Below are 26747 nucleotides of genomic sequence, written 5' to 3' on the forward strand. Positions count from 1 at the left end.
AAGCCATGGTTTCCAAGGGCCCCAATTTCCTCACACACGAAATGGCAGAGTTGCAGAATTTCTAGGGTCTTTTCCAGACTGCAAATTCTACGACAGAAATAAATGATATAAGAATTAAATGGATTTTGGTGCTTTCTTTCCTGCTTTTGTTTTTTGCTCACTAGTTCATTTGTTATCACTTTTACTGAGTTCTTCATCTCCAGAATGTCTATTTGGTTCTGTTTTAAAGTTTCAATCCCTTTGGTAAGTTCTCGTTTTATTCACTGATTTTTATTTCTGAGTTCATCAAACTGCCTCTGTTTCTTGTATTGTAATTCATTGAGTTTTTTTCAGAACTGCAATCTTGAATTCTGTCATTCACATCACATATTTCCATGTCTTTAAAAGTTTATTCTCTGGAGATTTTTCGTTTTCTCTCTGAGCTGCCTCATTGCCTTGGTTATTTGTGGTATTTGGTGGATTCCTTCTTTGTCCATCTTGTATGACAGACAAGTGTTTTTAGCTCCTACGCTGCTCTGGCCTTTCAGATCTCTGCGATTTTGGTGCTCTTTCTTCCTGCCTGGTTTTTATTTGGTTGGTGGGCTCATGTAGAGCTATTTATCTTGAAAAACAGTGCATAAATCTTCAGGATGAGTGGCATTTCTACTTTGTGATATTTTCCCACAGTCTAACCTTCCTTGTCTTTTCAGTTGCCCCTAGGAGGTGGGTCTCCCTGATTCTTCTTGGTTCATTAAGAAGAAACAGAAAGATCCCGTGTTTTGAGAGACTCTTTCTGGATCATTTCCCAATGATCATAGGACTTTGTAATCCATTTGGCTAAGGTGATGGTGACAATGGGCTGTTTGGCAAAGTGGATGAGGGGTTGGCAAGGCATCTCCCTCAGGCCTCCTGTGTTCATGAGGCTCGGTTTACCTGGGTCTGGAATGTTCAAAACTGAGATTTACTTAATAGGGAAAAAAGGGCTTATCAATTACAGTAATTTTTCTGAGCACTGAGCTGAGAAATAGCTAGTCTGATACTTTGATTGTAGCCATGAACTGAGATGTCTTTGAACAATGTGGGAGTTAAATTAAACAGGAAGACATTTTGAAACCAGTCAGTGAAATTAAAGATTATATTTTAGATTTTGTTAGTCACTAAATATTAGACAAGAATCTAACCTTGCATTCTGCACACCTCACCCCTAAAGTCAGTGCAGGTCTGAATAAAGCTGAGGCTAAGGGATTATTTTTACAGAGTCAGGCATACCCCCCCTCCAACCCCAAAACATCTACAGATGAACACATTAGGACCAGGATAATGTCTAAATAAATCAAGTGTTAATCTTAGTGTCAGTGCTCTAAAATTATTGTTAAAATTCCTTTGATGTTTGTGGTCATCAGATTTCATAGAAACTTCAGGGGTCAAACTTTCATCACTTGGCCAGGTGTTGTGTGTACGCGCCCACGTACTTTTTGGTTTTTTGCTACCAGTGCAACCAGCTGCAACACTTTAATGACTGTTTGTGGAACACCAGGGACCTTCCCTTGTCGTTCACCTAGAGCAGGAATAGTGGCTGAGCGCTCAGGACAGGTCTAGGAACGAAGGAAGGAAGGAAGGAAGGGAGGGAGGGAGAGAGGGAGGGAGGAAGGAAGGGAGGGAGGGCGGGTTAATAACATCACATTATTAAACCTTTGCAAACCAGAGACCTTTCAGAGTACTAATTGCTGATACCATTCTATTTATAGCTGTGTGTAGAATCCTTAATGATGGCATCCTGTCTGGGCAAAAAAGACAATAAACAGAGAGACAGAAGACTTGAAGTCTGTGTTTGGGATGCTGGCATGCATTTTGAGTTAAGCAAGTCAGTCTTACCAGGTTTCAAATGCTATGACTCTAAAGGTACTTGTCATTGAGTTTTACAAACGAGTATTTAAGGTATACTAGCTTTTCTTTTCCATTTTTAAAAACAAAGACACAAACACATTCATCTTATTCAGTAGACATAGAGGCTATAATGTAAATAAAACTAGTGTTCTTTGCATTTCATTAGCAAAGTTCCTTATTTATAGTTGATATGTATTTGTGTTCCCTATGGTGATACCTAAGGGTTGAACTGTCTCATAGCACAACTGAGCCTTGCTCAGGAGGTTAGGCAGAGAGGGGAAGCAGTAGCTCTCACCCCCAAAAAGTCTCCATACTGGATTATTCATCTTGGGCCAAAATTAAAGTCATTCCACCTTGTTCTACAGTAGAATATATGTTAGTTTATTCTTTTTTTTTTTTTTTTTGTAGACCAGATGAACAAGATATTTCCCCCCTAAAATTATTGTGAGGGTATTATTGAAGACATTAAAAAAATAAGAAGAAAATGTTTCTGTTAAGAAAATGTAATTTCATCCCCTGGGAGATATAATTATGAAAATGAAAACTCAGTCATTCTGAGTAATTAGAATTTAGATCCTAGACCTTAAACCTTTTAGGGTCATTAGAGATACTTTTCTTGTCCATGTCATTTTATAAACGAGTCCCTGGAGTTTCTGAAAAGTGAAAGAACTTGCTTAAGGTCACACAGTTACTCAGTGATAGAACCGAAACTAGAACATAGGTCTCCCAAACCCTAATTCTAGCCAGCATTGTACATCCCCTGTCACTTCATATAATACACAGATATTTTTTTACATATACAGCCAGACCCTAAGAACTATGATTCTATTTAGAATCATGGTCACGTGTTGTACAAAGTTGTTTTGTTTAAAAGTTCTACTGCAACAATAAAGCTTTCAAGATTATATTAAAGGGGTTGTTTATCTGGCTTGAATCTTTTAATACAAAGTAGTCTGTTACATTTATCTAATATTATATCTAAGAAGCTTTATTGATGCCCCTGGAAGCAACTGCCCATATGATTATAAAGTAATATATATCTATCTCCTTTGAGATAAGGGAAACACAATGTTACAAAAGAGTAAACATTTTATTATTTGTACATGAATCCTTTTGGTCTGAGGTCACACAAGCATCTGGCTAACACATAAAAGCAGCCTAAGCAATGGAAGGGTGTCTGTGGTCATTTACATGTGGTCATTTGTACGATCTACTTGCTAAGCAGCGAGAGGCCCAGAATGGACGAGTCAGACTGTGAGGAGAACCGGCAGTGGGGTAAGAAGCAGGGCACGCGGAGCAAGCACTGCCTCTGTTTCAAAGACAGGTCTGTGGAGCTCTCAGGAGGGAGAATAGTCGGCGAAACAGGTTTTCTAGGGTTGGAGGGCCATTAGGGAGGGACTGAAAACAAACAGCTGTGAATGCTGCCAACCATCCTCAGCCAGAAGAGTGCCTGTCCCCAGCGACCTGGGGATGGAGGGTGTCACAAGGGTACCACCTGAAGGGTGGGCAGAGGCCCCCGGGGGGGAGCCACGTACTCTTCCTCTCGGAGCAGCCGCAGCAGGATGTTTTTTTTATTCTTGGGCCAGCTGTAGACGTGAGTGTTCTGAAGCCAGGTGGGCACATGTTCCTATGGAGAGAGAGTGACAGGAGCAAAGGCCATTAGAGAAAAACCTGGATTCCAGATCCCAGGCTCAGTTCCCAAACATCTATGGCTTTCCCTTTGGGGGCGTTTCCTACCAAGCCATCCTGGGAGTTGCACTGTTTTGCTTTTGGAAGGGGGTTAGCATGTGACAAGCTCTTGGCTTCGGGTGCAAGCTGTATATCTCATTATGGAAACCACATGTGCACAGCATTTTCTGTCAGTCTCCCAGGCTACCTGCCCTTTGCATTTCAATGTGCTTTTCACCACCCTCACATAAAAGGGGTAGGACTGAGGTCATGCAGAGTGATGTGAATTCCCCTGTGACTTTGTAGGAAGTATGCCAAGGCTGTGGACTTAATCTAATTCATTATCCTTTCACTCCAGCCACAGGTCTGGCCTGCAGTAGGAGCCCAGCAGACCTCAGTTAGCAGGCAAAGGTAGAAATTGTGAGCTGGGGATGGTGGGGGTGCAACTGCAGACTGCCCTCATGGGGTGGACATACTGTCGGGGAAAGACAGATGAGTAAGTAAAGACGTCTAGTGTGTTCGATGGTGACACATGCTGTAGAGAAAAATAAAACAGAGAAAGGGGATAGGCAGTGCTGGGCCAGGATGAATGGTTTGCTGTTTTAAATAGGGTGTTTAGGAAAAGAGCGGAGGGAGCAAGCTCTATAGAGGTCTGAGTCCAGGCAGAGAGAAGAGCGTGCCTGGCCTGTTCAAGGAGCTACTCAGTGTGGCTGAAGAAGAGCAAGTGACAGGGAGCAGGCGAAGGGGTCTGGAAGTAGAGGGGCCTGTGTCACACAGGGCCTGGCAGGTTTTTCTCGGAGCAGATGACAGTCCTTTGGGGATTGCGGAGCGTAGAAGCGGCGCCTGCTATGTGTCAGGCCTCATGCTGGGTATTGATGACATCCAAATGAAAGACACACAGTTACTGCCTTGAAGAGTTAATAGTCTCATGAGGGAGTTAAAATATAAAGAAAAAGAAACTATTTTCTAGGCAATGGCATACCCAGGGAGCAGGCGGTGGGAGCAGTCTGCCCCCGAGCAGAGGCAACAAAGGGTTGGTCTGAAGAAGTTTTAAAAACATAAATAAAACCAACTAAAAGTTGGTGAGCTTCTTCTATTACTATGCTCCAGTGATTCTAAACAATTACTCCCAGTGCCTTTACCCCCATCACATACTATTGAATCAAGGTTGCCACAGGGGAAGAGAGATCAGGAGAGGCTAGAGAGATTGGGTAACGTAAGGATAAGACAGAGTTCACTAGACAGACAAGTCAGGGAAGGGCACTGCAAGCAGAGGGAATAGAAAGTGCAAAGGCACAAAACCATGAAAGAGCATGGCGTGTGTGAGAGCATGCAGAAATAGTCCAATTTGGCCAGAGCACAGATCATCTGCACACGGCGACAGGAGACAAGGCTGAGCACGTGGGCGCAGCCCTCTCTAAGGGGCCTCACATGTCATGCTAAGAAAGGTGGATACGATCTCGTAGTCAGTGGGAAACCACTATGAAATTTCTAAGCTGGAGAGAGATCAGATCTATATTTTGGATGCTCTTCTTTGATGCAGAGCAGAGGATGGCTAGTACAGGGTCAAAGTGGAGACAGGGAGGCCAGTAAGGAGATGCTGCCGTGAGAGCAATGAGAGCCTGGGAGAACCATGGAAAGGCAGACTATTGTGCAGGCTGTGACCTGTGCAGCCCTAGGTTCCCATTTCATAACTGGACCCTCCCTCATCCAGGGAGGAAGTCTCGATGCAGTCCTGACATCTAGTAATCCTCCAGGGTGAAGGGGGGCCTGAGCTCAGGGTGCTGCGGTCTGACTCTCAAGACTTTTACTACCCCACTGCCTTCCCTTTGCTAAGCCTGGTGCATGGCCTCAGGTGGTTTTTGACCCCTTCCCCCAAACCTGTTGGCATGCCCTTCTGGTGCAAAAACCCTCCTATGACCCACAGCAAAGTTCACTTTGGTAACTGTGTAGATTTAATTCCTGTATTCTACAGCTTTGAGAGCTGAACTATGTGCCACAAAATACTTCCGTGGAACAGCCAGCAAAAATGTACACATCTTGACTTTTATGTTCAAGAGATAAGAAGTATCAGATGAACAGTCTCTTTTTCCGCTCATGAGTTAAAACACAAACTACTTCTTTGTGTGTAATGGCTGCTTGAACTATTAGGACAGAGATGGTCGATCAGATAACGCTGGATTCATGCTGCTCAGCCCTGTGGTACAACTTGCTGATCTTTCTGGTATCTCTAAAGAGTGACAGAGTTGACAGGTTTTTCTGCTTAAAATCCCAGATAGCAAACAAAGTAAAGCTTGAATTCTGAGGTGTTTTGTTTGTTTACCTTCTTAGCATTTGGGAAGAGCACAGGGATGAATCTGAAGTTCATGCTTCCTTGTTTTATGAACTCGATCTGCATCTGCAACAGAACAAACTCAAGGTTTAATGTCCGGAACGTGGACGAGGATTGAATGAACGGTGCCTGCAATCACGCAGCCCACGTGGAGCCTTTATTTTGATCTCCTTATTTGAGTGCCACACCCTTAGAGTTTGAAGCTCTCCCCATCGCGCACATCTATGCCATTCACTCATTCGCCAATCATTTCTTGAAGTCCTATCCAAAGTCACACTCCAGGCTAGACTTCGGGTTTCAAGGATTAGGGTACCTCCCAGGGCCTGCTGAGCTGTTTCGCATCAGTTCACAAAAGCTCATGTGTCCCTCTTCCCAGTTTTGTGTTCAGTGACTTCACATTGGTAGCTTGAAATTGGCTGTGGTGAGAGTATTTATACCACGGAAATGGGCAGATGCTATGAATCAGAATCTGGGGGTGGAGGTGTAGAATTTTACCAGAACACCACGGATACAAAACCTATCCTCACAAAGACAGCAGTGAGCAGGCAGAAAGGTAAAGTACCAACCACAGTGCAGTGTGAAAGGTATGAACAAATTGCTGTGGAAGCTCCAAATGGGGGCCATCCCTTCTACATCAGTGCTCTGAAGGACAGTCAAAAGGGAGGTGTCATTTGGATGCTGGAAGAAGCATGTGGTCAGGCAGGGGAAGTGGGGGACAGGGGAGGATGTTCTCAGCAGAGGAGAGGGCCTGAGTAAATGTCCCAAGGTGTGACAGTGTGTTAGTGGGTTGGGACCAGTAGGTAACGCCCGGCAGCTAGAGCACGGAATGGGCTTGGGAGGGAGTGGAAGACAGGCTGGGAGGTCAGTTGTGAAGAGCTCTAACTTCCAAGCTTTAGGCTTCCCATACCAGTTCCAATTTGCTCTGACACTGCAGTGGCCTAAAGAGACTTAGCTGCCAAAAACTCTATCAAAACCAGAATTTTCAATATGAGAGGAGTCAAAGTCTTCCCAATCCTGTGACCAGCGCCAGGTTTTCCGTCTTCTCATGACGAGGAGATGAAGAATTATGTGTTCCCAACTATTTCATCTTCCAATTGATTTTGATTATGGAGGAGTCTTCATCATGCATGGAATACAAACAGAACCAAGGAGGAAGTGCCAGTGGTGATGACTCGCTACTGAATTCACCAAAGAAACCCCTCCTAAACACACACTCTTACTCACACTTATTTGCATACACGCACAATCACACAAAACACACAAATTGTCCACAAGGTGCTTTCTCAAAACCACCTCCCTTTGAAAATGAGATGACAACACCAAAAGCATGTTTTAAAGTGACCCGTGTACTGAGCCACTAAAAGCACCAACCACATCAGTACCAACATGTAAAAGGAAGGGCACAGTTTACAAGTTAAGAACTGGATTTTGTTTCTGATTTCCGGGACACTGTAAAATTGTGTCTGTTCACTAGGCTTCTCCATCTGTGGAGGGGCCTCGGGCAGGAGTGCCTGTTTATCTTCTCCCATATTTCCAGGTATGTGCTTTCTGTGCAGTCGCCGGCCTATGACGCAGCTCCTCCTGGGCACCCCTCCATGCCCTCTGTCCTGGAGTTTGCTGATGCCTGGAGGGGACCAGGAAGCCAGCGAGATGGGCAGAAGGCACATCTGCATCTGGCCTCTTCAGCCCCTTCAGTGATGAGGAAGGGCCCAAGACATCACTGCCCCAAGAAACCGAGTTTGGAGACAATCTGGCTCATAGCTGGGCATGGTCAGACAAGCTCTGGGCTGAGCCGTGTGTTCCTGCCTGGCATCTCCACACACCAGCAGAGCTCGACAGGTTTCCTCAGGAACTGGAGGGACCTGGAGCCCTTCCCACACACCAGCTGTCCACTCCAGGACTGGCCTGTTCCTAGAGATGCAGACAGGACATCGAGTGCTTCAGGGCCACCCAGACAAGCAGCAGCAGACAGCCAAGGGATGGCAGCTCCCAGGGCCAGCCATGACCTTTTAGGGCAGAAATCCCTGTGGGCTGTCAGATCGGGAGAGAATCGAATAGGAGGAAGACGTGTCTCCTGACTCCCTGATCTTACTCTGTGACCTTGCCACCTTGCCTCGGCTTTTATTCGGGGATTGTTCTGAGCTCAAATAAGTGGCCAGCACTTGGTAGAAGAGGAGACAGAGACCCTGAAGCCCCAGATGGGGGACACCTGCCCACCCTGCCTTTTTCCTGTGCTCCTAATCCACAGGACAGACCTGATCCAAGTCAGCTTCCTCGGAGGTAAAGCTGCAAGTCCCCTGACAGCCTGCCTGCCTCGTGCTGCTCTCTTATTCCATCTGGACCACTTCTGCTTCCTGCCCCATCCTCCTGGCCTACTCAGTGCTATTCTGGGTGCCTCCTCCCCTGTGGATGTTAGGGCTGAGATGGAGTTTACAAGTTCTACTCCAGTGACTTTTCAAGCCTTTTAAAATCTCAGAATCCTTGGTAAACAAACAAGCCTGAGAAAGGCAGGTGAGCTCTGGCTGAGGTGGGGTGGGAGGCCCAGAGCACCCTCACCCCCAGCACATATGAGCAGCACCCATTGGGGACTTCATGGGAGAGTTTGAGAGTCACAAGTCTAGTCTGGCATCCTAGTCAAGCGTGACCGTCTCCCCAGCATCTCTACAATCATGGGAAGCAGGAAGACTGCTAGTCCATAAAACAGCCAATTCTAGAGCTGGGTGATATTTTCCATTAGAACATTCCATCAGATGCTGAGTCAGCCTAACTCTGTATAAATCTCTCACCCTGGTTTTAGTTTGAACAGGCCCCGTAACAGCATGACAGGTATTAGTGATTCATTTTACGAATAGAGACATGGACGCACAAAGAGGTTTAAGCAGTTGGCCCATGGTCACACAACCTACACCTGAGGAAGCTGGATGCGAACCAAGTCTATCTGACATAACAGCATGAGTCCTTTTCACCAGGCTACTTTGCCTCTGTGAAAAGGCAGGGAACAGGCTATGAGACTGATGCAGGAGCCTGGCTCCTCAGGCCCTGTCTGTCACCCCTCCTAGGACTTCACACTCGCTGGTAAACAATCTAGCCAGTGGAGCTCTGCTTTCCAGAATCTTGGAACTTAGAGGTCACAGATTCGTCTCCCCTTGTTGCTGAATTGCCCAAGGTCCCGAAGGTAGCACCGCCCCCTCTCCTGCCTGGGGTTATTCATCCAGCATCAGGCCCCCCGTCGCTTGGTCTCTAGTGAGGGACAGGCCTTGGCAGAAGAGTGAGCCGGTTTCCAGGGCTGGCGAGGGGCTGCGGCCTGTCACCACTCACCATTCGATGGATGTACTTAGTATGTAAGCCGTGTTCGTCTTCGTCCAGCTGCGACTCCGCGCCTTCCACATCCTGTTTGTATTTGGGGCTGATTGCTACGATTATCATCACTGTCTTCTGTTAATGAGAGGGAGAAAGCATGTTTATGAAAGTGTGAAGTGCGGTCCGTTTGGTAAAGGCGGGCTGGAGCGGGGCCAGCAGGGCTGCAGTTCTCTGCTGCAGGGGGAGGGGAGGGCTGGGCTCACCCTGCACGGACAGTGCAAAGCACTGACCCCACTCGGGCAGGCTGCTGCCTCCCCTTCTCCCCGGCTCCCTCCCTGGCTCCCTTCAAACACGTAAAGCAAATGGCAACGAGACGAGCTCTCCTGAATGGATGTGGTTTTGCCCACAATTTTCCACAACCCTCACGAATACACGGCTAATGAAAGGCCGGCTCGCTAAGTGGTTCTGCATCGTGGCAGAAAGGCTCTGCAGCGCCGACGATGAGAGGCCCCTTCCTCCCGCAGCTGACTGAGCTGCCAGTTACTGCGCTCCCGGCGGCCCTCCTGGCCAGGGCCCCGTTAGCAGTCAGGGGGACCAGACCCTTCCCCACAAAGCAGACATCAGGCTGCAGACAAAAGGAAAAGCCACAAAACCCCAGCCTGCTCAGGCTGTGCCCCACTGCTGCCCTTTCTCCCAAAGACACAGCCAGAGCACCGACATGGACATGCTGGCAGCAATTAATTTCTATCTTGAAGCACAAAGTGCTCAGCAAAGCTCTTCAGCTGGGTCCTACAAGACACTTGGGGTGGTCTTAGATTAAATCGAATTCTGCTGCTCCCTCCCCACCCCCGCCTTCATTTCCTCCTTTCCTATTCTGCTCAGAGAATTGTTTGCTCTGATTGTTATCAACCACCTGTGTCTGGTTTGACTGTTATTTCCTGCCTGTGCCTGTCCAGGAGGGTGACCCCATCCTTCCCCTCCAAGTCTTTGCACGGCTGCCAACAAGGGAGGCTTTGTTGGGACTTTCTCGGCTTTGGACTTGGACTTGGTGGGTATGCCGGTGCTTCTTTTATAAAATAACTTCACAAGCTAATTGTCTTTCTCACCTGAAAATAAACTCGGAATTTTGGAATGTACTTACATCTCTAAGGTAGCGTTCCATCCACTTAATGATATCAATGCCTCGGATTCTATCCTCAAAAATGTCAATCTACAAGAAAAATATGTGGGAGGCGGCTCTTAATGAGAAGCTCTATCTAGATGCCCAGCAAGAGAAAACACGAGACTATATACATTTAAAATGGAAAAAGTCACTAATGCTTTTTGCAGGGAGGAGCATGTAAGTCTTAAAAAAATACATTTTTCTTAAAATGTTCCCTATTTCAACATTAGCAGGCATTGAAGTATTTAATATTCATTATTAGGATATACATGTATGCATCAAAATGTATCTTTGCCTACACAATTATTATGCTTTAAAAATCTGAGAGACACGGACCACAAGCTGGGTGTACGCCAACAATATACAAACCAATAATTATCTGTATATAATTTGAAAGGCAAGCATGATTTTGGAACATTTTAGTGGCTACATGGTGTGCAAGTATTGAGATACAAAATGTGGTGCTTTACTTGCATTGGCCAGGTCATTATTACAGTATTATGTCTAGTTTCAATCCATATGTTTAAAAAGGATTGCATGAAACTTGGAGCAAATCCAAAGACTAGTCACGAAAACAATTACTAAGATGTTAGGGGAAAGGTTTACGATGAAAATGAAGTAGACCTCTTGGGCCTTGAAAAGACATATTAAAGTCTCTGAAGGAGTACTGGAAGGGGAGAAAAGCCAGGTATTTTCTATTTTACAGAAGACGGAATATAAGGCCTTTCTTGGGCTCAGACTTGTCCTGCAGCCAGAGGGTAGTGAGTGTGTACAAGGTGCTTTTGATCAGAAGGGGGATTTTGTGCTGGAATGGATGACTCAGGGACAGAGTCCTTGAAGAGGCGTTAGTGGACTCAGCCACGGCTCCCAGATCAGTTGTCCTAAATGTCACTCCGCTATTTAGGACTGATAGGATCAAGTCCCAGTCATTCAGCAAGCTTTCCATGCCATCCATGATCTAGTCTTACCTCTATCTTCCCCACATGCCCTGCCTACTCTACTCCCCATATTGCTGTCCTTGCACTGCACTCAAAAAGCACAGTGCAAGCCCCCCTGCTCTCAGAGTCCTCCCCACACAGACTTCCTCCTCCCCACCTCATCAAACTTTGCCCCATTGTGACCACCAGGGGTACTGGACAATTAACACATATTGTAACATTCTTTCATTTACTAAATGTCTCATTTATGTCTGCCTTATCTCTTCTGCCTGGTTCTAAGTCTCCTAGAACGAGGTCATGCTTCATGTACATCAAACAATATGAGTTCAGAATATGTTTCTTTACTGATGGGACATCAAAAATGGATGGCATTCCTTTAGGTCTGGATGGCCATTTGCTGCTTTAAAATGTCTGATGTCCAATGACTACGTTAAGTAATCTTGAGAAAGCTTCTGTGACTCTGTTACTGTGCCAGGGTGCTCCATTTCTGTTATACAAGACAGGAGCACCATAGTGTTGGGGCTGAGAAGAGACAAACAACTTGGCTCTCCTCTTGGTTCTACTCCTGGCCTCTGCACTTCCCACGTGCATGACTTTGGAAACTAGTACTAAAGTTCTCTAAGTCTCAGTATCTTTATTTGTAATATATGGTTAATAAATATACTTCCTAGAGTGGTTGTGAGGATTAAAATGAGTTAACATGGAAAAGGCACATCATAATGCTAGGTGTGATGTAAGTACTCAATAAATGGTTATTATTATCCCAGGACCTAAATCATTCCCTGCTGTGAGCTGGGCATTCCAGGAGGCGCAGTGTACTGGATATCTTCCATGTGTCTCTCTAAATTTCTGCCAAAGTCCACAGCTTCTGTCAGGCCAACTTCTCCACATGGCTGTGTTATGGGCCAAATTCTGTTCTCCCAAAATCATGTTAAACTCTTAACCCCCAGCGCCTCAGATTGTGAATGTGTTTGGAGATAGGGCTTTCAAAGAGGTAATTAAGGTAAGTGAGGTTATATGGGTGGCCTCTGATCCAATATGACTGGTGTCCTTATAGGAGGAGACTGGGACACAGAGGAAAGACCTGGTGAAGACAGAGAAGATGGCCATCTATAAGCCAAGGAAGAAGGCTCTGAATGAAATCAATCCTGTTGAAACCTTGATCTTTAACTTTTAGCCTCCAGAACTGTGAGGAAATAAAATTCTGTTGTTTAAGCCTCCCAGTCTGTGGTACTTTCCTTATGGCAGCCCTAGCTAACCAATACAGCCACCCTTTTTTAGGTTTTAATAACCACTGCTCCTTGCTTCTTTAGACCTAGGGTGGTAGCAACTCCCTGCTTTTGCTCATCCCAGGATATTGCACAATTCTGTGGGCTCCCCAAAACTTATCTAAAGTTTTGAAAATATTTCCTTTTTAAAATTCTCCTTAGCTTACCCATTAAGTTTTTTTTTTTCCTCTAAGGAGACCTTAATGTATCAATCTAGTAAGTTAGCTGTCAGGACTGGGCTCTGTGATTCTACAACAGGACTTCATAGTGATGAGGTCAGGGAGAAATTTAAAATCTGCCTAAGCAGCCCCTCGTTGTTAAGGTCACAAAAACCTGTCTTCTTCCAGAGCAATCAGTATGCTTATTTGGAAATGACCAAAAGTTAAGATCTTTTCTGAAATGTTGGCCTTATGTCCTGTAATTTGACTTTATGTCATGGTTGCCACAGCACTTTCTTATTCCAGAAATGAGAAACTGAAATGTTGGTTTCTATATAGCCATGAAGTTGGATGTATTAATTGTATGCTTTTTTAAACTTTCAAATACTTTCATTTAAAAAAAAAAAAAAATCATAGTATAAAAAAAATTCAAATAAAAACTCCTGTTAAATTATGTCACATAATATTTAAAATGGACATTGATTTACTAAGGATTCCCTCTTTATTCTTCAACGTTCTATCCATAGATATTTCCCTTAATTTTTTGCCACTCTAGAATTCACTGTCACTAAATACCCAGAGCAGGCATCCAGGAAGGAAGAAAGTGGTCCAGTGCTGAGGAAAGCCAGTCTTCTGGGTAGGCTCCTGTGACATGTGATTTATCCTAAAGAAAAACTTAACGTGGCTTTAAGCTGTGGCAAGGCACTGCGGGGGGACTTGAGGAGCATGTGCTCCCTGAGATTTCTTGGGACAAGGTCACGGTGAACTGCAGGGCTGGGCTGTCTGTCTGCCCTGGAAGTAGACCAGCCGAGCACCTGGCCACGTGGCAGCAGCTCCAGGTGTAGAAGGGCAGCTGTGCACGGCGGGGGGCCAGGCCGCAGGGCTTCTGCTTCAGACCCCACAGCGCAGCGCCCAACCGAGGACCTTATAGAACAAGCGGGTGCTCCGCTGCAGCCTGAAGCCTCGTGCATCACAGGAGGCCCGGCCCACGCGGGCACGACTGGTGAAGAAGGCAAAGGTGCAAAGGGCAGCAAGAGGCTGGCGCTGCCTGCAGGCCAGGGGTCAGCTGGGTCTGGGATCAGCATTAACACCCTTCGGGCTGTTCAGAGGTACTCAGGGTCACTCACTCAAAAAGCATGCAGGGAAAACATACTGGAGACTGTGGGTACATTAAAATCCCCGAAAACAATTAGCTAAATTCATAAGCAATTAGTCCATAATCACACAAATCAAATAATACGGTTTAAAAGATCAACCGTTATCATTTGTCTCCTTTTGTTTTTTCTTTTCCTGTAGCCACTTTAATTGTCTGGTCTTCTCTTTGGATAAAATACTTACTGCAGTTTGGAAGCCATTTACCAGCAAAAAGTTCACGAATTTCACCACCTCCATGGCTGTGTCCACAGAATAAGTGATAAAGACTTTCCCTAAGAGAGATTTTTCACATTTATTAGAAACTAGTCAAATAACAATAATTATATTTTGAACAACACATAAATTGTATGCAATGTCATTTGTTCTTCTGGAATAATAAAGTGAAGCCTTTGGATGGGGGTTGGTCTAAGGGCTTATGCCTGTAGCAGTGTGGACTGCTGTCCTCAGGACATAGATCTGCAGGCCCTAAGGAGCAGGGGGTCTGCCCAAGGGCATGCAGACTGCTCAGGATGCATGGAAAGAAGAGGCACAGGGGAAGAGTGCTGGCAGGCTGAGACAAGCTGAGGTCTTCTGAAAAACGACATGATGCATTAACAAAAAATCCATTACCCAGAACCTGGGTGTCCTTAAGATCAGGCCACCACCTGGTTTCTTAAGAGACACTTGGCACTGTGCCTCAGGAATACTCTCACAGTGGGCCCAGAAGTTGAGTATTGTTAAGGGGCCACCCTGCAGCATCCCCCTTTGATCTCATGGTGTTCTCTGTGCCTTGAACTCTCGCTTGACAAGAGCAAGTGAGGGGAGAGGGAAAAAGGTGCCCCACCCCTTCCTTCCTCCCCATCCACTTATTGATGGGGGAAAGGCCAGGAAGTTGGAGTAGACGAAAGCACAACTCAGAAATGTTAGTAAAACTTCAGTAGCTTGACAGTAAGACAGTGCTTCGGGCGGTCCAGCATCACTGCCTCCCTCGCTGCTCCCTTGGGTGAGCCCAGAGCAGCAGACAGTGTTGTGCCTACACACTTGGCCCAGTCAGCGTGAGAACGAGCGTTTCCTCGGGCTTAACCCTTGGGGAAATTATCTGGCTAGCACGCTAATGTGCTAGATGAACAATCTCTGTGTGCTGCTTTCTAGTCTGGGACGGATGAACCCGCTAAATCTCAGGAAGCCCCTGGGGCAGAGGGTGGAGAAGAAAGTGGAGTTGGAGGGAAAATATGAGTCATTACATATTAATCTTCGCTTAGGCCTTTGGTTTTTGAAACATGCTTCTCATATGGAAGTGTATACCATGGTCATATTGACTTATTTAAGCAGCCAGGTATATTGATGGCACTCAGTTTCTTTTCTCCTCAACACCTAATATTCAACCAATTCCTATGTAAGAATTTTAGGACTCCCTTTACAGATTATGGTAAGATAAATATGATGTATAGACTGACACCAGGCTACATCCTATGCAGGGTAGGATTCTCCATTCTCCAGAAATGCTCAAAATTAAAATGTGTAAGAGTTTAAGAAGATTAAAAAATTATTTTTGAATGAAAAGACAATGGATCATTGTAATAGAAATCTTTCAAGTCCTAAACGACTAAAGAGCACAGATCCCCAATAGGAATTAGCAAATGCAAAAGTCTTAATTTTCAAACTTGGTTCAAAGAAGTGCCCAGATTTGGACAGCACTTCTTAGAATTACCTGAGCTTCTCTAGCAAGCACAGCAGAATATAACAATTTCATGAGTAGTGGCTGTTTTCTTAAGATGATAGACCTTAATATGAGAACATTTTGGTGATATTTCAACATTTTTGTTTCTGGCTGCAAAATGTGGAAAAAGAATCATCACCTGACACGTAGCCGAATGCTTCTTTAAATAAAAGGCTTAGTTTGCATTTGGTTGTAAGGCAGTGTGGAGAATGTGAGACTGCTCTTGCCCAACGAGATTGCTCATTCCTACAGGAAATGACCTCGTTCTAGATGGCTGCTGCTAATTTATGGTAAGAACTAGGTCCCTGGCCAATACCACATGGACATCCAATCAATTCACTCAGGAACGAGTCCACCCAAGACTGTCATTTAGAAGAGGGAAAAAGCACTGGGGTTATTTGTTGTTGGAGTGTATATTTAAGAAAACCTACCACTTGTGAGTATTGCTAGTAGTATCAAAATCACTAAAAACATTCATACTAAATGTCGGCTACTTTTTTAGCAAAAAGCAAAAAAGTAAATTTTATTTTACTGTATATATGAGAAATATCTAAGATTATGGATGAATAATTATGCAATACTCTCAAAATATAAGACTAGACAAGAAGAAGGAAAAAAACCCACACACATCATTGCAAACAACTTACTCAATTCTTCTGGCAAATTGCTTATTTTCAGAGTTCCTCTGGCTAGAGGGTTACTAGGGGGTCTAGGGACAGCAGCTGGACACGGAGCCTGGGGACCCTGTGGTCTCAACTCTGCAGGACACTCCAAGGACTCCTCAGGAGCTCCAGCTCTATTAGGTGGCTGGTTATACTGGTCCCTGGAAAGGAATACACGTACAATGAAATTTCCTTCTCAACAAAGGCACACCTTGAGGAGCAGGAAGGCTATAAGAACTAATACCAGTGAGCTCTCTCTCTCCTCTGCTTCCATTCTTTTCTGAACCAGAGGGACAGACTTGCTCCATGGAGTTTTGGTCAATAAGCAAGAGGGCACGTTGCCATATGTGAGGGCTGAGCTAGGGGTCGAAAGAGGGAAATAGAATTTGATTTCTCGATTCAAGGACTGTCTCCTTGGGAAGATAAGTCTCATGCACCTGATAAGGTCACCAATAAAACACAATATAATGGGTGATGCAAGGTTGGCATTAATAGACGTTCAGATAAAAAAGACTTTTAGCTCATGACAGATAACATTTGATTATGTATCAAAAAGTAGAAAAGACCATGTAGGTTTAAAAATATTTGTGTTGTTAATATATGGATGAAAATCCGACACTGAAGATCCTTTCAGTAGTTTCCGCCACATGGTTATGTGGCGCTGCTTTGGCTGCCAGTATTTCCATGAACATGGTGCTGAGAGGAACCATCAGACGCACTCGTGTGAGATGTGGGAGGCAGAGGAAATGGAGGCCACGTTTCTGCTATGTCTGTGGTTCGGGCTTCATAGTGTCAAGGTCAGGGCATGGGCATCCGTTTTTGGCCAGTGCAGGTCTAGCAGCACAGAATGCATTAATAGTTGCAGTGCTGGCGGCTCCGATTCTGGATTGTATTGGGCAGCGTGGCCAAGAATGGAGAGCTCCCCAGTGATGCTCTGATCCTCTGCCCCTCTGCCTCTCTGACCATGACGCCGTCCTGTTCTGTGGCCTTCTTTGGGATCGCTCCTGGAAGCCCGGCCTAAAGTTTGCTCCTCCAACCTCCAAGAATGTAAGCACCCACTTCCCAAATTAAATCCCTTCTGCTTAAACTGGCTAGAGTTGTTTTCTGTAACTGAATCCTAACTGATAAGGGCACTAATGTTTTTTCTTTAAAAAACACACCTCTGACTCAAATGTTGCCCCGCCCGATGTTAACATTTAAAAAATCTAGGTGGTGGGAACATGGATGTTTCTATCTGTTTTGTGTTTGAGATTATTTTATTTTATTTTTTGTTTGAGATTATTTTAAATTTAAAAAAATGTTTTGATCACAAAATCTACGTGTATTTGCCATTTTTTATAGACTATTGTTTATGTTTTCATATTTTTACCCAAAAGAGTAATCAGGAATTCTGAGACTTATGCATCAAGGACTTTAAATAAAATTACACGGAATCCAAACTATACTATATTTCTAAAATGTGAACATTTGAGTAAGTTATTTATTTTATATTTTTATTAAGATAGAGAAAAATTCCTATAAAATATGCCTTCATCTAATGGGAATTCAGGCAGAGCAAAACTAAAAATCTATTTCATGGGCTAAAAGGCCAGGTGATCTGAAGGTAAAAGAAGCAAGTGTGACTTAGCATCTTAGGAGCCTTTTTTTCAAGAGAAATTTGACCAGTCATCAGTGGTTTGATATGCCTGGGAAAGTTTCTTGTCAACCAGCTTCCGCTTCCTCCTGACCTGAAAAGTCTATGTGGGGTGCTCCACTGTGTGACTTGGTCACTAACCTAGTAGTAAGCCAACAGAGAGTTTTGATACACCACTGCATTGGCCTCATGCTTTTTCGTGTTAAAATTATCTGCAGGTTGGCCCTGTAATACTTACTGATATCTCGGAAGCCCCGGGGAGGAATAGTCTCTTTGTGCTGGCCTCTCGTCTTGGCCCCAGGGGCTGGGGTAATTCAGAATGACTTTCTGCACAGGGTGCGGGCCTCTCACACTGGCTCCAGGTAGGGGCTGCACAGGCAGAGCCCGCTGGACCACTTGCTGGTAGGCTGCTCGAGGGTAGTCCTGGCCATCTGCAGGTGAAGAGAGCCAAGGGAATAAGGAAGACTGACTCTAGTTCTTCGTGAGAAAGGAGAGGTAAGCTCAGTGCAGATTTTTGTCTTGATAACCAACTGACGATTCCAGACATCAGTTACCACCTCCGTGATGTTTGCCATATTTCTGTACTATCATTTACTTGATAGTTTTCATTAAATTGAGTCATTGTGGTTTTGGTTTCCAAAATAAAAACACCTGTGAAATCATGAGTCTGGTGTTCTAATCGGAAAGTGCAAAGCTCCACACAGGCCCCAATTTTAATAAGTTACTTAGGATTATCCAACCATGAAGAACCTGCCCCACACTGAGACAGGCCAGTAAGCCAAGATAAGTGGAACAGGGAAACTGAGACAGATAGCTGAACAAACTGACAGCAATTTACAGCAGATACAGGTCACCTCCTTAGAAATAACATCTAGGCCTCAATTGTATTTCAGCTCCAGACCTAAAAAAAGCAGCAAAACCAAGTGGGCAACACCAGGACCAGCTGTAATGACTAACGACCCCCTGGCCTGACACTGACCAATCAGTGGAGACCATGGCCCTGGAGAAGCACACCTAGAAAACTGATGAATATTCTGTTGAAACCTTCCCCTGAGGCCACCCCTAAGATTCCCACCTGCAAGAGAGAAGTAAAAGCCTCAACACAAAGAACCCAGCACCTGTTCTCCCTCTGGGGAGCACCGCCCATCCGCCATTGCCATTCCCTTTCCCTTCTTCCCACACAGGCATGCATCTCCTAAACTCTAAGGGGCCTCATGAGACTTGCAACCAGGGCAGCAACAGGCAGAGGCAGATCGTTGCGGGCTAGTCCCCTGAACCTGTTTCCAAGACTCCCTTTTCTCTGACTTCCTGGAGAGCCAGGGCAGCACAGCCTAGGCTCTCCTGTTGCTGCTTCTATGCTAAGTCATTTCTTATTTTACTGTCCCCAGCTTTAATAAATGCTCCCTCATAGTCGTCTGGACTATTTCATGTTGTGAAATTTTCCCTGCACTAAGTCAAGAACCCACACACTAATGGCTGGCCCTAGGCAGACCCGCCGAGGGCCAGGTCCCCTTTCCAGTAACACCACCACCATTCCTACCATAATTCTCCAAGTTTCTAGAACCCAAGGCTAAGAGTAATTGTCACTATGGTAGATACAGAATCACTACTTTTTCATTTTCCCCTCCAAGTGGACACAGACACATACCACTTTCTCTTACAAAGAAATAAATGAATGAAAACTTGGCTCATACCTCTGGGAAGCAGCCAATCAGTTGGCAATACAACCCAACTTTGTTGGTCCTCTCTTGCTAAAGCCTGTGTGCACTTGAGGCCAAGGTGGTTAGAAGAGGACAGGGCTCAGAGCAGAGCCAGGGCTGGCAGTGACTCATGTGAATGTGCAACTTAGGAGAAAGCTGGTCCCAGCCAAGCCCAGGGGCAGCAGGGTCTCAAGGGAAGAAGGGCAGCCTGCCTGTCCAGGTGAGGGAAGGGCACTGAGGGCCAGAGGAGGGATGCAGGGAACCCAGTGCGGGTGAGAGAGGAAGGCTCTGAGGGAACTTCTCAGGCCCAAAGAGGCTCAAGTGTGGGAAACCTGAGAGGTGAGGATGTGCCTTAGGGGTGGGCCCAGCCTCTGAGGGAGCTGGACAGAGCCAAGTGGGTAACCCTGCAGAATGAACCATGAGCACCTCCTGTGAGCCAAGCATTGCCATCTCTGCCCACATTAAGAAGATGGATGATCCAGGAAGCATAGCTAGTTAGGGCAAGAAGGAATCTTATTTTTCAAAAAATATATATATTGGTCTTTATTTTTTTCTCTGATTATAAAAGTAATAATCGAGTTTTCCCACTATAGGTAGGATACATGCAGGATGTAAAGTGAAATAAAACTTGCAAGCAAACAAGAAAGTAACAGACAAGGTAGGTTGGAACCAGAATGTAGAGTGTGAAAATGTGGCTAAGAATTGTATTCTTAGTTTGATAAGTTGTCAGGGGCCATTGAAGTTCCCAGGGGAACATTTAGGGGAATGATGTCCTCAAATACAGAACAGAAGACAAACAACGTGTGTGTTCCTCTAGTGTAGCTGCCTCCAGGTCTCCACTGTCTGGATGCAGGAAACTTGGCTGGGTGGCCCTGGAAATGTGCCCAAGCCAGTGACTCAAGCATGGTCAGAGTCCCTGGATTCAATCTACTGTCTGCTTTGACCTGTGACACTAGCCAGGTCCTTCCTGTCATATTTCCTCTGGCAAAAGCGACCATTTCCCTCCAACCCAGCTCTCTCCTGGCTGACTGTAACCCTTGCCCTACTATTGTTTAGGACTGGTCATGACATTCGGGGCTTAAGAAAGGGGGAGAGAATCAGAGAACCTGCTGGGTCTATCCCAACCCCCTGGCTGATGAAGGAGACCATGATGTGGAGGGCATCTCTAAGAATGGGGAGATGGGACCACAGAGAGCCCTGTGTCCTCGGACAAGATACACTATGCAGGTTTTGCTTTTATAGCCTTCCTGGAGCAGGTCAGATATATTCTGGGTCCAGATGGCCAGTTAGGCCAACAGGGAGGTCACTACTGCTGCAACTTTTTCCCAGCTAGAAAAGGGCCAAAAGCGCCACTACCTTCAGGTCACCAGGCAGGGGCCAACCCTGCTTTCAGATAAGTCATGCACCAGTGGACCGTTTACAAAACCAGCTCTAGGTACAACCCTCCAGAGATCCCATTGCACTTGAAATCCACCCTGCACGACTGGATCCCTGTCCTTCTTGGTCTCATCTCCTACGATGCTCGCACATGCTCACCAAGCCCCAGCTACCGTCTTGGCCACCTTTCTCTCTCTCAAACACCCAAGCTTGTCCTGCCTCTGGGCCCTTGGGTTGCCATCCTCTCTGCCCAGAACGTTTTTGTCTTATATCTTTACAGATCAACTTCTCGTCATTCAGGGCTCAGCCCAGATATCACCTGTTCAAAGAGACTCAAGTATCACTCCTTCACCCAGTTGCCCTATCTCATCCCCATCCCCATTTTATTTTCTTCATAGCACTTACCATGTGTTTATGTTATTAATAACTGTTGTCAACTTCTTGTCTGCCTTCCCTCCTAGCATCTAAGTTCTGAAAGCACGAATTGTGTCTGTTTGCCATCACGTCTCCAAGCCCAGTGCGGGCACCAGGGGATGTTCAATAAACAAATGAAAGACTGAACAGCTACAAAGCCAGCTCCACACACACACTAAAAGAGAAGCCACCCGGGACTGCACACTCTGCCTGCTAGGTCTTGGGTATTCTAGGTTACTCTCACCTGTGGTCCATTTGGTTCTTTCAGTGTCTCCCTCCGAACGTAGGAAGAAGAAAGACAAGGTAAAAAAAAGAAAAACTTTGCTAGTGGCCTTGAATGTTTTTAATGTTTGAAACAATGTTTGCTTCCCATGTCCGTTAACAAGTGGCTAATAACGTTTTATTTGCTTTAAAAGGACCACCAAGCTCTAATCATAGGGCTTGTTTCTTTTCCAGAAATCGGATATTAGTGCTGTTAATCAAAAGCCTCTGAATCAAGGTCATATTATCTCTAACAGATTATTTCCCGCACAACATGTTTTTGTCTCATAGCAACAAATCTTATCATTAAAATCACCAAGGCATGTGGGCTAAGTGTTTGATTAGCTGTAACTTTCATTTCTGAAATGCTCACCTGTGGTAAAAACTTAAACCAGTTTACGTGAGCAGACGAAATGATCCACCTCATCTATTTTTTAAATTAGGGTACTGACAATATAGCCCTCCATGCTGTCCTTTGGTTGTTTAAAACAAAGAAATGTTGAATATCAGAGGGTATAGCAAAAACATAAGCTTTCCCTCTTATAAGCGGAATTTGGTTTTGTCTGGAATTTGGCTGGAAAAGTTGCTAAATAAAAACTATGCTTAGCACACAGATGAATATCTTTCATTGCTCAAGTTTTGATCATTGTGTTTTACTATTTTGACGGAGGCTTACTAGGGATATATATATGGCTAACATTTATTGAGTACTTGCTACATGACAGGCACTGTTCTAAATTCCTTATTCAGGATTATAGAGTTCAATTTTCTATTTTCCTAAAGAAGTTTAATTTAGAATCAAATCCAAATTCCTATCATAGCCCTTGCAGGCATCATCTTCCAGCACATCAGGCCTCTCCCTGCTCACTCTGCTGCTTTACTTTTGGTACCTTAGCAGCTCCTGCTTCCTTGACCTTCTCATCTGTTAGGTTTCAATTCAAATGTGTCCTCCTCAAAAAAGCCTTCTCTGGCCTCCCTGTCTATCGATGTCTGTGCTAACACCTGGTTATTTCCTTCACAGCACTTACGCTTGTTCTGTTTGCTGCTTTCTGCTTAACCTGTCTCCTCAGTACACTGTGGAAGACAAGACCATGTGTTGTAGTCACCAATGTACACCCAGTGCCTAGCAGAGTACTTGGCAAATATTTGTTGAATAAGTTAATAAATTAATAAATGAATGAACAAGTCCTGTTTCCAAATCCCATTGATCTCCCTCCATTCTGCCCCTCTCCCATAAGACAATTATAGATGGCGTTTTCAAGGCCTGGTATCACAGAGGCTCTGCTCATGACTGGGGATCACTCCTTTCCCCAGGAAGTGGGGAAAAGGTTTTTTTAAAATTTTTTTTATTCGTTCAACAAATATTTATTGAATTTCTATGGTTAGACACTCAGTGAACACAGATAAGTAGGATACAGTTCCCTTAAGCAGCTCAAAATAAGTGGAGAGAGAGAGAGAAAATCTGTGTGTCTGTGGGTGTCTGTTTTGAAACACAAGCCCACACTCGTTAGTGTGTGAGAAGGAGAGGCATGCAAGTCGGCAGCCACCTACATGGTAGACTTAAGAATTACTGCCCAAAAATATCTCCCCAACTACTTGTCCCCAGTGTCTAAAATTCCATCAAGAGAGTTTATTCTGCGGGAGATGAAGAATAGAAGGTGGTGGGTGGTGTGACAGACAAATGATTTGTTAGCATGGTAACGCCTCGATTCTGAGGCAGTGCTAAGCACAAAACACAATACAAATCTTACGATCATAAATGGGTGCCCAGGACGATATGTTATTTGTCAGTCTTATGACCCTCTTGGCCTGAGGACATATGGTCTTCATGTTACTGGGTTTTTACCACTTGGAATTTGTAAACCAAATCCTAATGAGGTTTTCCATTTATCAGGCAAAACATTCAACATTTTTCTTCCTTATTAAGAATGGAATTAACAGAGTTTATGAGAGAGAAAGTAAAATCTGATTTTTAAGTTGTCAAAAAACATCGTGATATAATGCTGTTTAGCCAGGAAACAAAATAGCCAACATAAACTGTTACAGGGACTCTCACAGCTATAAGCAGCTGTGGTTCCTGAAGGGGCAACTCCTTTCGCGATCATTTCTTCCATCTGGCTTGTCTTTTCCTTACTTTTAATTGTGCGTGCATTCTAGCACACAAATAATCACTTTTCTGGTCCACATGAGCAATAGTAGGCCTGTGTCCACAGTTTTATTCTATTGTTTTCTTGGTAGAGTAAGCAAGAATTTTACAGTAAGGGCTCTTTAGATGCAATGCATTCTTTTTTTCCTTTATTTGTATTACAGGTTTCATTTGCTTGCACAGCTATGATCGCGATTCTGGTGACCTTGCCCGGAAGGATTCTCAGGCGGCCTCCTCCAAGCGGTGGGGGAGGGGAAACAGGCTTATTTCCACTGCTCGGTTCACTTGCTTTGAAAACTTTTTTTTTTTTTTTTTTACATGAAAGAGGAGATCAGCAACCATTTTTGCTTTAACTTGCACGGGCTAAGATATGCCATTTGCGTGGTGATCATTATTTATTTATATGTTCATTAACAGATGAGGAAGTAATGCTCTTCTAAAGCCGAGGAGAACCACGTAGCCATGGTTTCCAACTGCACAAGCATCCCTTAGGTGAACAACTCTTTTGAAGTGGTTTTGTTGGCAATTAAGTGCAGTTACAGCCCCGACATGAAACTAAGCATTGTACACATGCTTTGAATACTTAAATCTGTACCAGCAGAAGGGATCTGGAAGTCGGGGAGCACTCTACAGGGCTGTGCTGCAGGATTTTAATTTAAGTAATAACGGTAACTAAGAGCTGCTGGCTATTCAGGGCTTACTAAAAGCCAGCCGCTTTTCTAGCATTTTTAATACATTGTCTCATTTAATCCTCACAGCAACCTGCATGAAGCCTTTGCTATTGGGGGCCTCATAAAATATTCTGAGTTTGCACTGCCCTGGAGAAATACCATAAGCACTGGGTGTCCTTGACAAAAAGGCCCCAACCCTGACCTTCTTTCCTGTGATTAGATGGCCTCCGGAGCCAGGGCCAAGGCACATGTAGGGTGAATTAGGGTGAGCCTGCCTGTACATTCTCATTTCCCCTTACTTTTCTTTCTTCTAAGTTTTACTTATTTTTTAATTATAAAAGTAATGCCTGTTTGCTATCCCAAATTTAACAAAAGTATATAAAGTGAGAAGAAAAATCTCCCCACCTCTTCTTAATTCCCTGTCCCCATCCCCCATGATCACTGTTAATGGTTGGGGCCAGATTTTTTAATATATAGTTTTTAAACAAATACAGGTTTTAAAAATAATATGTATGGGATCAATACTGCATGCTTTTCCACTTAATCTTTTTTTTAAAAATGTCAGAATGTGTATTTTACTCTGCTAGGCCAAAGAGTAAGCACATTCAAGTTTTGCTGAAGAGTGAGACTGTCATCTGGAAGATTATACCAATTTCACTCCTACCTAGAGTAGATGGGAGTGTTCCCTTCTCCAAAACCCACTAACACTGGATGGTATGCAAGGTTTTCAATTTTTGTACACTTCATTAGGAAAAAGGTACCTTTAAAATTTTTGCATATATAAACTTTTCTTAAATTTAGTAATGTTAAGCTTGGTTTCATATGCTTATTGGGTGTTTGTACATTTTCTGTGAATTGTTCCCCTTTCCTGTCCAGGCTCTCTCCTCTCTGCCTTTCATCACCTCTCTTCACTGCCAGGATCCTAGGCATCTCCTTCCTCCCTCTTCTTCCATAGAAGGAAATAATGCAGAGAGCGAAGAGAAGGGACGTGATGAAAGAAATCAGGTCATGGAGGCAAAAAATGTTCCCAGTCAGGAGTGTTTGCGTTTTAAAAGAGCCTGCCCAGAGTGGGCAATGCTAACCTCCAAGGACTGGATTGCTAATGGTGCCACTTTAGGCTTCAACAGGAAAAATATTTTCAAATAGGAAGATCTTCCTGGGACCCTCATATTATAATACATCAATGCTTCCTTTTTTTATCACTATCTCCTGTTAGTAGATAAAAGCAACTGCTTGGGACTTAGTATCACAAAACCCTGGACTAAGTATTCACATGCCTACACATCAATCTAAGGAACTAATCAGAAATGCAGAAAACAACTTACATACATGGTTGTCATATCACTGCTCATTGAATAAAAAACTGGAAACTATTTAAAATGTCCAACAATGAAAAATAAAGCAATTTGGTAGATCCATCTGATGAAATACTATGCAGCATTTTAAAATGGTACTAGAGCTAGTACACTGAATGTCACTGGAAACTAGTTTGATTTTACATTAGATGTATAAACAAAGAAAAAAGAAACAGAAGTAAATATATCAAAAACCCAATAAGGAATTATATTTGGGTGATGGAAATATAAACTAAACTTTTAAGCATATTTCAATTTTGAGAGTGAACAAATATTACTGTTGTGATCAGAAAAATTATCTTTAAGTGTAGAAAATAATTGTTTAAAAAAGTAGTTTAGGGTATTATTCTCACAAAGTCTTCCCTTTTAACCTGGAAACCACTGAGAAATAAATGCAACCCTTTCCCTGTCAAGGTTTGTTTCTATTACTTAAGGAGCTGCAGCCACCACACACGTCCGATTACTGGGCACTCTGAGGAGCCAGTGGTGTCCACAACTCCCAGTCAGGTGACTTCCAACATCCAACATGCTGGGTCTCCGTTTTAGGCCTCAGAGGCGCTCTCTCCTTAAGCCCTGCTGTTTTTGCATCTCCTGGCCCTATTCTGAAACTCATGTTTGTTTCTTCTAAGTTAAATTCCTCTATTTCCTTTCTTTAAAAAAAATATTAATTGCTGTATTGCTCCATTCACTTTAGGAACCTTTATACTAATTGTACATGTATGATACATAAACTGTGACTGGTTACAGCATTTGTAATTTTTCTATAATTTATTTTAAAGCTAGGTGTCAGGCCTTTGGACAGACTCCTGTACCACTTGAATTGCTTTTTGCAGTTTATTTGCTAAGAAACGTATCATATTTCAGGGCCCTGTGTTTGATCCGTAAAGCCCTGTTGCTATTTTCCAGTGGTCTTGGTGGAGATTTAATACCAAGGATTATAATGAACCTTTTATCTCAGTCTAAGACTTTATCACTTTCAGAG

The 26747-nt window shown here is 44.1% G+C and overlaps 1 protein-coding gene across 1 annotated transcript in view; it reads right to left on the reverse strand.

Annotated features, from left to right (window-relative positions):
• Nucleotides 1-2937: 2937 nt before the first annotated feature.
• Nucleotides 2938-26747, reverse strand: part of TRAF3IP2 (TRAF3 interacting protein 2) — a 37623-nt gene continuing 13813 nt past the window's right edge. The window contains exons 3-9 of the mRNA XM_016217510.2: nucleotides 18080-18272; nucleotides 16194-16369; nucleotides 14031-14119; nucleotides 10308-10376; nucleotides 9185-9301; nucleotides 5858-5932; nucleotides 2938-3493 (exon numbers count right to left, since the gene is read on the reverse strand). Of these exons, the coding sequence (XP_016072996.2) occupies nucleotides 3347-3493; nucleotides 5858-5932; nucleotides 9185-9301; nucleotides 10308-10376; nucleotides 14031-14119; nucleotides 16194-16369; nucleotides 18080-18272 (866 nt within the window). The 3' untranslated portion in view covers nucleotides 2938-3346. The remainder of the gene's footprint in view (nucleotides 3494-5857; nucleotides 5933-9184; nucleotides 9302-10307; nucleotides 10377-14030; nucleotides 14120-16193; nucleotides 16370-18079; nucleotides 18273-26747) is intronic.

The sequence above is a fragment of the Miniopterus natalensis genome, chromosome 5, assembly GCF_054644295.1.
Source record: "Miniopterus natalensis isolate mMinNat1 chromosome 5, mMinNat1.hap1, whole genome shotgun sequence".
In the NCBI taxonomy this organism is placed as follows: domain Eukaryota; kingdom Metazoa; phylum Chordata; class Mammalia; order Chiroptera; family Miniopteridae; genus Miniopterus; species Miniopterus natalensis.